This window comes from Vipera ursinii (genome assembly GCF_947247035.1).
Source record: "Vipera ursinii genome assembly, chromosome: 13".
Classification (NCBI taxonomy): Eukaryota; Metazoa; Chordata; class Lepidosauria; order Squamata; family Viperidae; genus Vipera; species Vipera ursinii.
Window position 1 is genome coordinate 11,316,521 of NC_139526.1, and position 12,953 is coordinate 11,329,473.

Here is a 12,953-nt window from a genome sequence, read left to right on the forward strand (position 1 = left end):
CCCAGGAGAGGCCTGGGAGCTAGAAGATGACTGCCTGAATGCCGGGAGGGAGCCCACCATGCAACCGCGACTTTGCACTGTGATGGATGAGGCCCCTTTCAGGGCCATCCGAACTCGGTCTTTCTACATGAGGAAGAGTCTCTCAGTGGACAACCACCTCAGCTCCCTCAGTTATTCTCTCCCCCCGGCCGAAACGAAGACGGAGCGGGTCAAAACGAAGCTTCGGAGGCAGTTTGTGAGTACTCCATAGCCAACGTTTCTTTCGTAGATCTCAAAAGATGCGCAACTTGGCAAAACTCTCCTCTTCTCCCTGTGTAGCTGTTGAATGTGATGATGGCCTGGGGTTTGTTCATTTGATAAAGTGGCCTACCGCACAGTCCCGAACTGCAGTTCTCCGTTAGCTATTTTGATATTTCAGGCTGTTGTGTAGGTCTTCTGTGTTGGGCAAAGGCTTTGACTAGACCACAGGCATGTTCAGTGCACTTTTGCACACTTATCCAACCCATCTTAGACCTCTGGGATAATCAGCTGAAGCCCTGCATTTGTCAGAAATAAACCTATTTATATCTAGGTGCCCATATGTGTGTACATACACTTACAGAAACCAAAATAGAATAGTTCTGTTTGTCTGTCCCTGTTCTTGAAAACACTTGGTTTACAAATTAATCCAGCACGAAAATTACAGTCAGCACTCGGGATGCAAAAACTTAAAGGAACATCAAAAAATAACATGTATATGAGATATAAATATCTAGGTTGATCTGCGAAAATCTAAATATGGAAGGAAAAGTCAGGAGTTGGGCTGACGGCTATAGCTGATTGCCAAAACTATTGTGTAACTGAGGTCTGTTGCCAGTCCACAGTACAATGTGGGGCGTGGTTCTTTGAGCGTGAGGCAGTCCTGTGAAAAGAGAGAGTTGCTGGGGAATTCTGGGAGTTGAAGTCTTCACATTTTAAAGCTGGCAAGGTTGACAGACCTTGTGCTAACTCACAATGTACTGTATAGCATAGAACGGATGAGGGTTGATGTCTCTTGTTAAGTTGGCAAAAAAGCAGTGGGTGGAAGGAAGCCTGTCAGAAGGAGATCCAACTTGGAAATAAGGAGGAATTTCCTGATAGCGATAACGATTAATCAGTGGAACAGATGGACTCTTGGAGTTGTGGATCACTGGAGGTTTCCAAGGAAAGATTGGACAACCATTTGTTCAGGATAGTATAAAGTCTCTTGCTCTGGGCAAGGAGTTGGCGTATAAGACCTCCAAGGGAAGGACTGCCTAAGACTGGGTGATATCTATACGTAGGCTTACGTTTACAGACTTTCTAATTAATGTTGAAAGTGGGAAGTCTGAATTTAGAGATATAGTACTGTGAAAGAGGACGCGGTGGCTCAGTGGGTTAGGATGCTGAGCTTGTTGACCAGATGATCGGCAGTTTGGCGGGTTGAATCCTGAGTGCCGCGCAACAGAGTGAGCGCCTGTTACTCGTCCCAGCTTCTGCCAACCTAGCAGTTCGAAAGCACGTAAAAATGCAAGTAGAAAAATAGGGACCACTATGGTGGGAAGGTAACAGCGTTCCGTGCGCCTTTGGCGTCTAGTCATGCCGGCCACATGACCACAGAGACGTCCTTGGACAAGCACCGACTCTTCAGCTTTGAAACGGAGATGAGCACCGGCCCCTAGAGTCGGAAACGACTAGCACGCATGTGCGGGGGAACCTTTACCTTTACTGTGAAAGAGGATTTGAAGCTTTCTAGACTTGATTCTTGTGGGTTAGGAGTGGGGTCGGGGTTGGGACGATGGCTTGGGAGCTGAAACCACAGATGAGGGCCATGCTCTGTTTAAAATTTAATAAGCTCACTTTCTGCCACCTGAAAGATACTTGATCCCAACAGCCGTGTGTCAAGTTCCTGATCTCATTACCAGCCTTGAGGTTGTAATGATGGGATCAAGTGTCCTCTGCTGAAAAACAGCCTTGCTTAGGGAGACTGGCCATTATGCATACGAAGGCATGGAAAGAATGTGAGAAGCAGAGGAGCAAGGAAACTTGCCCGCTTAGGACATAATCAAGAGCATCCATGATACAAACATCTAACTCTTGTTTGATCAGATTTCCTTGGATCCTATTTGGATGGAATTGGGTGTTCCAGAACATAAATCTGCTATTGTTTTAATTTATGACTTCTTTACCTCCATCGGCTTCTCCTGGGATTTAGATGAGCCCCCTAAGTTGTCTTGGTTTCATCTTCTGAGATGAACCACAGAAGGTTGAGGAGGTCTTTGAAGTGCCTCTAGGACTTCCAATCAGAGGAGACTGTGTGCCTCAGAAGAAATGGTGGAACAAAACCATGGGATGGTTACACATGGTAGATTGGTCCCCATCACATTCCACGAATGAGGTAGGGAGAAGCTGCAAGATAACAGCCAGCTTTGGATGCACCCATTGGATGAGAATGGAAAATTAAGAACCGGCAAGAGAATTAAAGCCCCAGCCTTTCGTTCCAGTCACGCTCATAATCGGAAAGCATCCAAAGGAATTTCCAATGTTTAGAAGGAGCCATCTTTGCTTTGGGGTAAGAAACAACTGTACGTGCCGATTCTTAGTTAAATTTCCATATGATGAAAGGTAGAGAAGGGAGTTTGCATTTTGATTAGAGGTTCTTCATTTTTTCATCTTTCCTTTGTCAAATATAAGATCTGAATTATTTGTATGAGTCCCAAGGAGACTTCTCCTCCTCCTCCTCCTCCTCCTCCTCCTCCTCCTCCTCCTTCCCCCTTAGAAATATTGAGAGATAGTGAGATATTAAATATCGAGGCAATCCCTGGACTGCTGACTCTCTTCTTCTTTAGACTTTGTGATCTTCCTAGGTTCCACCTCCGTGTTCGCAAGTCGGTCAGCATCTTAGGGAAGAAAGAGCTCCCTTTTAGAAAGGCCTGGTTTGAAGTTGCTGCAGTTTTCCTGGCATTCGCAACGCTGTGCCAGAAACGAAACGAAAGCACATTAGCTGCTGAAACAAAGACTCTGTGACAGGGCTGCGGGCCCAAACAAGGGAACGCAGCCAAAATGTACAGATGGCGAACTGCACTGACTTGTTTTAGCAGAGAGACACTGGCCAAATTTTGATTTGTTTCTTTGAGCCTCCAGCTCCCTGACATGCAACAAATTGCATGGGCCCCTAGGGGAGGGAAAAAAAAAAAGAGCTGGAAGCGGTTTTGAGTGAATTTTGAATTCTGAGCGGGTTTGAGCCACGGAAAGTAGAACAAGCCTCCCTTTCCAGAAAGACGGATTCATCCTTATGGTGATGTTTGTCACACACCATTATTGTTGCATGCTGCATTGTCTTCCCTGTTTTTGTTTTTGTTTTTTTAAAAAAAAAAACCGTAATCCCTTAATTTAATGTTTTAAAAATTATACCCTGTAAACCGCCCTGAGTCCTTCGGGAAAGGGCGGTATATAAATTCAATAAATTAAATTAAATTAAATTAAATTTGGGGTGGAGTCAGGGTGACCGAATGGAGCTGAGCGTTTACAGGCCAGATGCCCTTCCTGATGCCTAACGCGGAGTTCACAGCGCATATTTTCTCTTTGCACCCTGATAGAGAAACATCTTTAGCTATCTAGGATTGAACTCTCAACCTTCCCAATGGGAGGCAAACATCTTCAGCTCTAGGCCGCAATGCCACTCCATTGTCTTCTTTCTGAGAAGGTTCTGTAATCTTGATTTTAAAATGGGATGTGATCATCCTTGTCTACCTCCATCATGCGCTCATGATCCTGAATGGGAATCAGTGTCCATTTGTTACCTAAAGCTTTAGTTGGACTCATGGGGAAGGAGCTTTCAGGGTTTAATCAGCTGCTGCGGTGGCTCAGTGGGTTAGGACGCTGAGCTTGTTGATCAGAAGGTCGGCAGTTTGGCAGGTCGAATCCTGAGTGCCGCGTAACAGAGTGAGTGCCTGTTACTCGTCCCAGCTTCTGCCAACCTCGCAGTTCGAAAGCACGTAAAAATGCAAGTAGAAAAATAGGGACCACTACGGTGGGAAGGTAACAGCGTTCCGTGCGCCTTTGGCGTCTAGTCATGCCGGCCACATGACCACGGAGACGTCCTCGGACAAGCGCTGGCTCTTCGGCTTTGAAACGGAGATGAGCACCGGCCCCTAGAGTTGGAAACGACTAGCACGCACATGCGGGGGAACCTTTACCTTTACCTAATCTTAAGTGAGGAAGGGTCAGTGTTAGCTCAATCTCATGTGAATCAAAATAGGAGTGAAGGGCTCCCAGTCAAGCCGCTGTAAACACAGTTCCTCACAAGCAAACGAATCTCTTGCATTTCTGCGTAGAAACGCAGCAATAATTATTTGCAACACTCAACATTTGCCAAGAGTAGCCCAAAAAGGAAAAACAACAGAAGTTGTCTAACTGTGGCTTCTCTCCAACTGTAAAGTAGACAGCAGGTTCCAGCGATTCGGAATTTTTCCATCCTGGGGTGACTTTGCATCGTTGTTCTAAGCTTCTAACAAACTCTGTGCCACAGGGCAGATTTCTTTTTCAGCATGTGCCCCTTTGTGATGTTAGCAACCTTTAGTTTGATAAAAAAAAAAATAAAAAAATTCAGGGCTTCTGAAATAGCCTGGTGTAACTCGCTTCTGGGTTAAACAAAAACGGCCTGGCACCAGCGCTCAAACTGAGAATGGGCTATTTTTAGCAGCATTTTTATTTGTCGTCCAGGAATAATAAAAATTACGCCTCTGGGCTTGAAAAGACAGCTGCGGTGAAGGGAACCGAGCTGGGGTTTTGAAGCCAAATTTCACCCGTCTCCCAGCGAGCGTTCAATTTTAAAGAGTTTCTTACCGACACTGTAACAATCCTTTTTTTTTTTCAGACGCCGGTCATTTTTTTTTTCAAAGGCCACGTCTAGGAGTAATTTATGCAGCTCTAGGAAAACATTAGCAATTTGATTAGATGAAGTGACATTGATTGAATTGGTGTTGCCGAGTCCGTGTTGACTCTTGACAGGCGCATAGATTGAGTCTCTTCTGAATAATCTGTCCTCAACGTGGCCTTTCAGTGGGGACATTAATTGTTCTTGTCACCAGGGCTATCCACCTTGCAGCTGCTGGCTTGCTTTTTCCTTCTTTTTTCCCTCAGCATTATAGGTAGTCTTTGACTTAAGGAACTGGAGGCTAAAACATATAAAGAACGGTTGCTGGAATTGGGTACGTCTAGTTTAATGAAGAGAAGGACGAAGGGTGACATTTATTTATTTATTATTTAAACTTGTATACCGCCCTATTCCTGTAGGACTCAGGGCGGTTTACAGGGAAAAATTAAAAATACATACATACAAAGTTAAAATCGATTAAAACTAAAATTAAATTAAGTCCCTGAATTTAAACTAAAACCCCATTAATAAATAATTAAAACCACTCAGTCTGGGCCAGACAGCTCAAAAAGCCAAGTTTTCAAATCCCTGCGAAATGAGTGAAGGTCGGGGGCAGTCCTAAGCTCCGTGGGAAGATGGTTCCAAAGGGCCAGCGCGCCCACAGAGAACGCCCTTCCCCTGGGGATAACCCGCCGGCATTCCTTGACCGGCGGTACCCTAAGAAGGCCCTCCCTGTGGGAGTGCACGGGACGATGGGAAGTTGATGCCGGCAGCAGGTGTTCCCTTAGATAGCAGATAGCAGATAGATAGTTCCCATGATAGCAGCCTTCCAATATCTCAGGGGCTACCACAAAGAAGAGGGAGTCAAGCTATTCTCCAAAGCACCTGAAGGCAGGACAAGAAGCAACGGATGGAAACTAACCAAGGAGAGAAGCAACCTAGAACTAAAGAGAAATTTCTTGGCAGTGAGAATAATTAACCAGTGGAACAACCTGACTCCAGAGGTGATGAATGCTCCAACACTGGAAGTTTTTAAGAGGAGACTGGACAGCCATTTGCCTGAAATGGTATAGGGTTTCCTGCCTGAGCAGGGGGTTGGACTAGATGACCTCCAAGGTCCCTTCCAGCTCTTTTGTTTGTGTGTGTGTGTGTGTGTTCAATATTTTATTAATTATTTATAATCACAAATCCTTAATATTTTATCAGCAACATATTGTCTGCCTTCCAATGTTTAATTTACTAATACATGTTAAACTCCTTTCTCTCTACCTTCTTTTTCTAGCCATTGATAAAATATATCCCATGTTCTAAAGCAGACATGTCAAACACAAGGCCCGGGGGCCAGATCCGGCCCGCGAAGTGGTTTCATGTGGCCCGAAAAGCCATCCTGGAAACAGTGAGGGAACGGCCCCCACTGCCTTGGCCCTGGCCCAGAGACCCCCCTCCTGCCAGAGACCCTCAGATCTGTCCCACTCCTGCCCGGGCCCCCATAGGCACACTTGATGCCAACGATGTAGAGCTGGCCACGCCCACCCAGTAGGCCATACGCACTCTAGCCACGCCCACCCAGTAGGCCACACCCACCCAGGCCACACCCACCCACCCCCCTGAGGGCAACCGCAATGCTGATGCGGCCCTCAATGAAATTGAGTTTGACACCCCTGTTCTAAAGTATTCTTGAATGTTCTTTCTCTTTCATTTTCAATGTCAGTCTGCCCATTTCTTCACAATCTAAAATTTTCTTCATTATCTCTTCCTCCACTGGCCTTCCAGCTCCATTCTGTTCTATTCTTATAGACTTTCCACAGTTCATTTAGGGACCGTTCAAAGATACAACGCCGCTGAAAAGAGTGACGTATGACCATTTTTTCATGCTTACAACTGTTGCAGCCTCCCCCCAGGGTCACATGATCAAAATCCAGATGCCCGTCGAGTGGTTCATATTTATGACGGTTGCAGTGGTCCAGGATCACGCGATCCGCTTTTTGTGACCTTCTGACAAGCAAAGTCAATGGGGGATCCAGATTCACTTAACAACCACGTTACTAACTTAACAAATGCAACGATTTCACTTACCAACTGTGGCAAGAAACGTCGTAGAATGGGGGCAAACTCGCTTAACAAATCTTTCCCTTAGCGACATGCATTTTGGGCTCCATTGTGGTCATAACTCAAGGACTCCCTATATATACGTTTCTCCAGGAGCCGAGTCTTTGCGTTGTTTAGTTGATGATGTGTCCCCGGGTAAGGTGAGGTAAAGATTCCTCCCTGTCCAGTTCTGTCTGACTCTAGGGTGTGTGTGTATGTGTGTGTGTATGTGTGTGTGTTTGTGTGTGTGTGTGTGTTTTCATCTCCATTTCTGGAGCCAGGGTTGTCCGGAGATGCTCCTGTGGTCATGTTGCCAGCGTGGCCCAGAGGCTGAGGCGTACAGAACGTTGCTGCTTTCCCACGATAGTGGTACCTATTCATCTACTCGCATTTGCATGCTTTCGAACTCCTAGGTGGGCAGGAGCTGGGAGACCGACAGGAGCTCATCCCATCGCGCGGCACTTGGGTCTTGAACCCGGGCTGCCAGCTTTCCGGCTGACAAGCTCAGCCTCGTTAACCACTGAGCCACTGTGCCACCTTGTCCTCAGGTGTCCTCACCTGTCTATTCACAGCAATTACAGAGATCCTCATTGTTCATTTCAATCCTTCGGCGGGGGGGGGGGAAGATGGTGCTTGTCTAGAGCAGGGGTGTGAAACTGCCAGCCCGCGGGCTGGACGCGTCATCCGGAAGCCATGCCCACCCCATTGCCGGCAACGGCAAAACCGTCCCGATACATTGCGCGATGTCACGTGACGTCGCAAGTTTGACATGTCTGGTCTAGAGTTTCATGTACGTGGATAGAGGATGTTTCAGCCTTCTTCCCCCAGCAAAGAAATGTATTGTCCACTTGTTTGCAGGCTTAATTTCTTTAGAAAGAGTGGGGGAAGTTACGATGTCCAAACATTAGCGTGTTGTTACCGAATTTGAACAATGCACTAGTGGTGGTAAATGTTGCTTTTTGAAAAGAGTCGTTTTGGTTTTTTTTTTTTTCATCTAAAAAAGCAAAAGTCTACACAGTAGTCTGGCTGCCAGCAGGGAACAGGTTCAACTCATCTAGTTGAAAGGTTAATTTATATCGCTAGTCCGTGTACGACATGCCACACGCTAAATAAATGAATAACCAAAGGGGGGAAAAAAAGAGGAAATGGTAATCATCATAATAAATAGAAACGGCAAACGAAAGCAAAGGAAGTACCAATCGTGATAGGAGCCTTAGGTACAATCCCAAAACAACTGGACCACCCACTTGAACACCCTCGGCATTGACAAGTTCACCTCCCGTCAATTGCAGAAGGCAGCTTGACTGGGAACAGCTGACATCCTTGTGAAAATACCTCTTAACACCATCCAACATCCACCTCTGCCTATCCCGGGACTTTGGGAAAGTCTCGATCGAGAACTACGCTAGAAATTTTGGCGAACTAAAAAAGAAATCTCAGTTGAAAGTCAGGAAAGGTACCAGTCGGGTGCCGATGAAGTTCTAAACTGGTGAGCAGCTTCAAGATCCCCAAATCTTTGAAAACAAAAGCTTGCGCATTGCAGCAGCTAAGTTGTTGGGTATCTTAGAGGGAGCTGGGTTCGAATTTCCCCTCTTCGGCCACAGAAGATCCCTGGGCCAGGTTGGGCCACGTTCCTTCAGCCCAGCCCACCTCCCAGGATTGCCCTGGTGGAAAAGGAGGCCAAAGCACCCCATTGCAAGCCCTGAGTCCCTGAGGAATTTTCAGGGTGCACATCTAAACATGCCTTACCTCTGGCAGAGGGCAAGACTCATTTTGCAGGGCAGGGCTTTTCAACCTTTTCACCCACTGTACCACTTGTAGGATATGGCAACATCCGAGTACCACCAGTCAACTAGCAAGGTGTCAAAAACTTGATGACCAAAAAAAAAAAAAAAGGAAAAAAAGTGATGAAGTACAGGTAGTCCTCGACTTACAACAGTTCGCTTGGTGACTGTTCGAAGTTTCAATGGCACTGAAAAAAGTGCCCCCCCCCAAGCCACAGCCGAGCAAGACACCTGCCTGCCCGCCCGGCGGCGCTCTTCCTCCTGTCCGAGGTTTCCATTGTTGTGAGCATTTCTGTTGAGGATTTGCAGCGGGGGTGGGGTGGGGTGGGGTCTTTGGTTTTTATTCCCCCCGTCTGCTGGGTGGTTGCAGCAGGTTTTGGTCACTTCACATGACCCTGGGACACTGTGACCGTCATAAATATGAATCAGTTGCCAAGCATCTGAATGTAAACCACAAGACCCTGGAGATGCTGCAACATTCCAGCTGATCGGCGCTTCTTCTGGGCTCAGAAGCACCAGGATCAGTGCCGAGCTCCAGCTGGATCCTGGCGCTGATTCTGGTGCTTCCGCTGAGCCCTGACAGCCCTGCAGCTCCAGCCGTCTCTCGCTCAGGCTTGTGCGGTGCTGCCACCAGTTCAGCTCATTCCCCTCCCCCGCTACCACTTTTCTAGGATGGTCGCCTACCACCTGCCAGGTGCCCATGTACCACAGGTGGTACCCGTACCGCTGGTTGAAAAGCCCTGTTGTAGGGGCTTCAGGACTTTGTGATGGTGTAGCCGCTGGATAATTTTACCTGGTGCTTCTCTCCCTAAAATGAAAGATGTTCCTCTCCAAGGCTGGGCATTTGGCCAGCCCTGGGATGCGAGGCACGCTGAGCCCAAGACAGGAAGCTTGTTTTGTTTTTAGAAGGTGTCTTGTGTTCCTTAAAGCTTTTTTGTCAGCTGCAATATCCACCGATTCCAGCAAGAGTCCTCCTAACTCCGTGCTTAGCAGCAGCGAGAGCCAGAGGGGGAAAAAAAAAAGCTTTTTCACCTGCCTTTTTTCTGCCTCTCCTTCTCCAACCCCTCCTTCAATGAAACCTTGTGCCTTTTTAAATAATAATAATAATAATAATAATAATAATAATAATAATAATAATAATAATAATAATAATAATAATAATAATATCACCAGAGTGCTTCCTGCATCCATAATTGTTCTTTCGGGAAGCTGTGTCTTCCTAACTTCGCCAGAGCAGTGACTGCAGCCAGCTGAAAAAGTAGCAACTGAAGGCTGAGCAAAAAAAACCAAAAAAAAAACACCCTCCGACAGGCACATCTGACTTATAGATTGGATGTGTCTTGATTGTTATTACTATGGAAACTGTTCTTTCCCTGCCCACAGTGCTAGGTGATGCAACCGATTCACCCCTTTAATGTCAGGTGGAAATAACCAGGAGCGTTTGTTGAGTTGAAAGCACAGAAGAGTTCGTTCTTTGCTACCCGTACATGAGAATCTGTCCAACTGATGGTCAAAGCTAAGATCAAGGTCAGTGGAATTCACGGGCTGGACTTGGGTCCCTTGTGACAATGCAAAGGATTCCAAAGTGGTTGTATGTTTGACTCTGCCTTCCAGCTCGGCTTTCTCTTCTGCCTTTGTCGTCCTATTCCTGCAAACGTTTTGAGGGTGGGTTGAAGCATCTGAGGACTTGGGCGTGTGATAACCCTGGATTTAAGACCCTCATGAGATACGACAGAAATTCCAAGCTCCATTATGGTCATAAGCTGAGGACCAGCCTGGATATGAGGCGTTCCAATAACTAAGGGGGTGTCACAAAGGAGAAGGGGACAACCTATTTTCCAAAGCACCTAAAGCCATCGAGAGAAATTAATCAAGGCGCTTTTACCAAAGGCAACTGGAATGTGTGTGGGTTTTTTTTTTTTGAGGAGGAAGAAGAAGATGTTTCCCATCTCATCCAGGAAGCTTCATCAGTTGCTCTTGAATGAGAAGCAAAACTTTTTCAAAGAAAAACAACAAGAAAATCCAGTTGCCTTTTGGAGAGAGAAAAAAAAAGCGCACTTGAGACAGCTGTGACCTGAATGACTGAGAATCTCCATAGACATTTAATCAAGGAGAGATCAAACTAGAAATAAAGAGAAATTTCCTGACAGTTACTGTATGAACAATTAATCAGTGGGAGGACTTGCCTCCAGAAGTTGCGGGTGTTCCAACACTGGGGGTTTTGAAGAAGAGATTGGACGACCATTTGTCAGAAATGACGTAGGGGCTCCTGCACGAGCAGGGGGTTGGACTAGACGACCTCCAAGGTCCCTTCCAACTCTGCTCTTCTGTTAATTTTGGAGTGATTGGGCTGCTGTTGGCCAATTCAAGGAGGGATTAATAGCACTGAGACACATCAGCGGGGAAAGTCCTTGGATTCTATTGGGCACGACGTCCTTTTTCCAGGTTCCTGCTGAACCTACTTTGGCACCTGGACCTTACACATTGTGACTCCACGACAATCACAACTATCTTAGATTCCTTACCATATCCTGCTTCTTGAGAAATGTGCGTGTCAGCTGCTCCTTTCATGTTTAACTTTCTAATCAAAGTGAGGCACATAAATAAATTGGCATTTCCCTCCCGCCTTCCATATATCTTCGGGCATTTCTTTTTCAATTTATACATTTTTTCCCTTTTTTTTAAATACAGGGAACTCTTCTGGCTATGTTTTGGGTTTAGTTTGCCATAAAAAAAAAACAAATAGCTACCCGAGTGATCTCTGGGTAAATTCATCTGTGAATTGTTGCTATGTTGTCCTAAACATTGTGCGCTGTTAACATAACAAGAAATGCAAGGGTAATGAGCTAAAATCTGGCGTTTCATCTAATGTCTTGCAGAAAAAGAGTTTAATTTTGCAAGAACCAAAGAAAGTTGTGCTTTGATCTATAACATGGTTGTTTATCTCTGTTTTGTATCTGTTGTACGCCACAAGGTAGACCGTGTTTTTAAACATCAGTTTCTGCTGCTACGACATTTAAGCACTAAATAATGGTTGCAAATTTTTTTTTTGTTCTGTCTTTTTTTTGCATTCTTAAGAAACCCGAGCACGATGCTTTAAAGATAACATTTTAGAAAACGTAGATTAAACATGTTTCCAAATCTGCTGGAAATGTTTTGCACTGGCCTTTTGATGGCTCTTTTGGAACGAATTATTTGTGGCTTTTAATAATTTCAGATAAGTTTTGAAATTGGAAGAAAGGTTGGTTCAAGAAAATTTTCCCTAATGGATCCGTGAAATGGAAAAGTCTGCCATCCCAGAAGCTCTGAATGCATCAAGTTGTTTTAATAATGTGCTACAATTTAGGTCAGCAAGTCCAGGGTGATTGACAAGAACAACAGGGACGCCTTCTGGAAAAGGAATTAATAAGTGATCTTCTGCTTTTGAGAGGCAGAAATTTCATCACAAAAGATTTAGGAATTTCGGCGAAGTCTCGTGAACATCCCATGTCTGCGTTTGTACACCCCACCCCACCCCCAAACAAAGCAATTACTCAAAAAAAAAAACTAACAAAAAATACCTGGCAAATGATTGGACTTTTTTTTTGTGCTTATTCCAAGTCATTAAAGAGAAACCATTTTGAGTAACACTTCACTTTTTGTAAAATCACAAATCTCATTTTCTTTCCCTCTCACAGACTTGAGTTTAGCACCTGAAGGATTGTGCTTTTCAGCCCAACTATGCGAATGACGCCAGGATGAAATCTTTTAAAAAAACACAAATGTCTGCTGAGGTTTGCAAAAGGAAGGCCGGGGGGGGGGGTCATAAAACTCTTCATTTTGTAAACTCTTTAAGCTTGAATCCGACTTTGCATAAAAGTTGGAGGGAAAATATTTATATTTGGGTGAAAATGAGGCCGCTGCAAGCATCTTGGCAATTTTTATTTTAAAAGTTTCCGTAGGACACAGTCTCCGTGTCTGGAGTGCCACTCTTGTATAGGCCTTCTCACTTTCTAATTTCCTTTTGTGTACAATTCCTCGCACAAGTTTGTTCCAACGAAATAGAGCTGTTCCAGAGGAATGTTAAGTAGAGAGAGAATAACAAAAGCCCCTCTCTCGTCTAAACCTTCCTCCACCCCTTTTGAAATAAATTTAATTTCACCACTGAATTATTATTATTATTATTTTATTAAAGAGTTTTACAAAAAGAAAATTTTACAATATAT

At 45.1% G+C, this 12,953-nt stretch overlaps 1 protein-coding gene across 1 annotated transcript in view; it reads left to right on the plus strand.

Moving 5' to 3' along the window:
- LOC310646177 (ankyrin repeat and fibronectin type-III domain-containing protein 1-like) overlaps positions 1-12,953 on the plus strand; it is a gene marked incomplete at its 5' end in the record, with an annotated part of 598,148 nt that overhangs the window by 37,295 nt on the left and 547,900 nt on the right. The window contains 1 exon segment of the mRNA XM_083372437.1: positions 6-235. Coding sequence (XP_083228563.1) covers positions 6-235 — 230 coding nt within the window.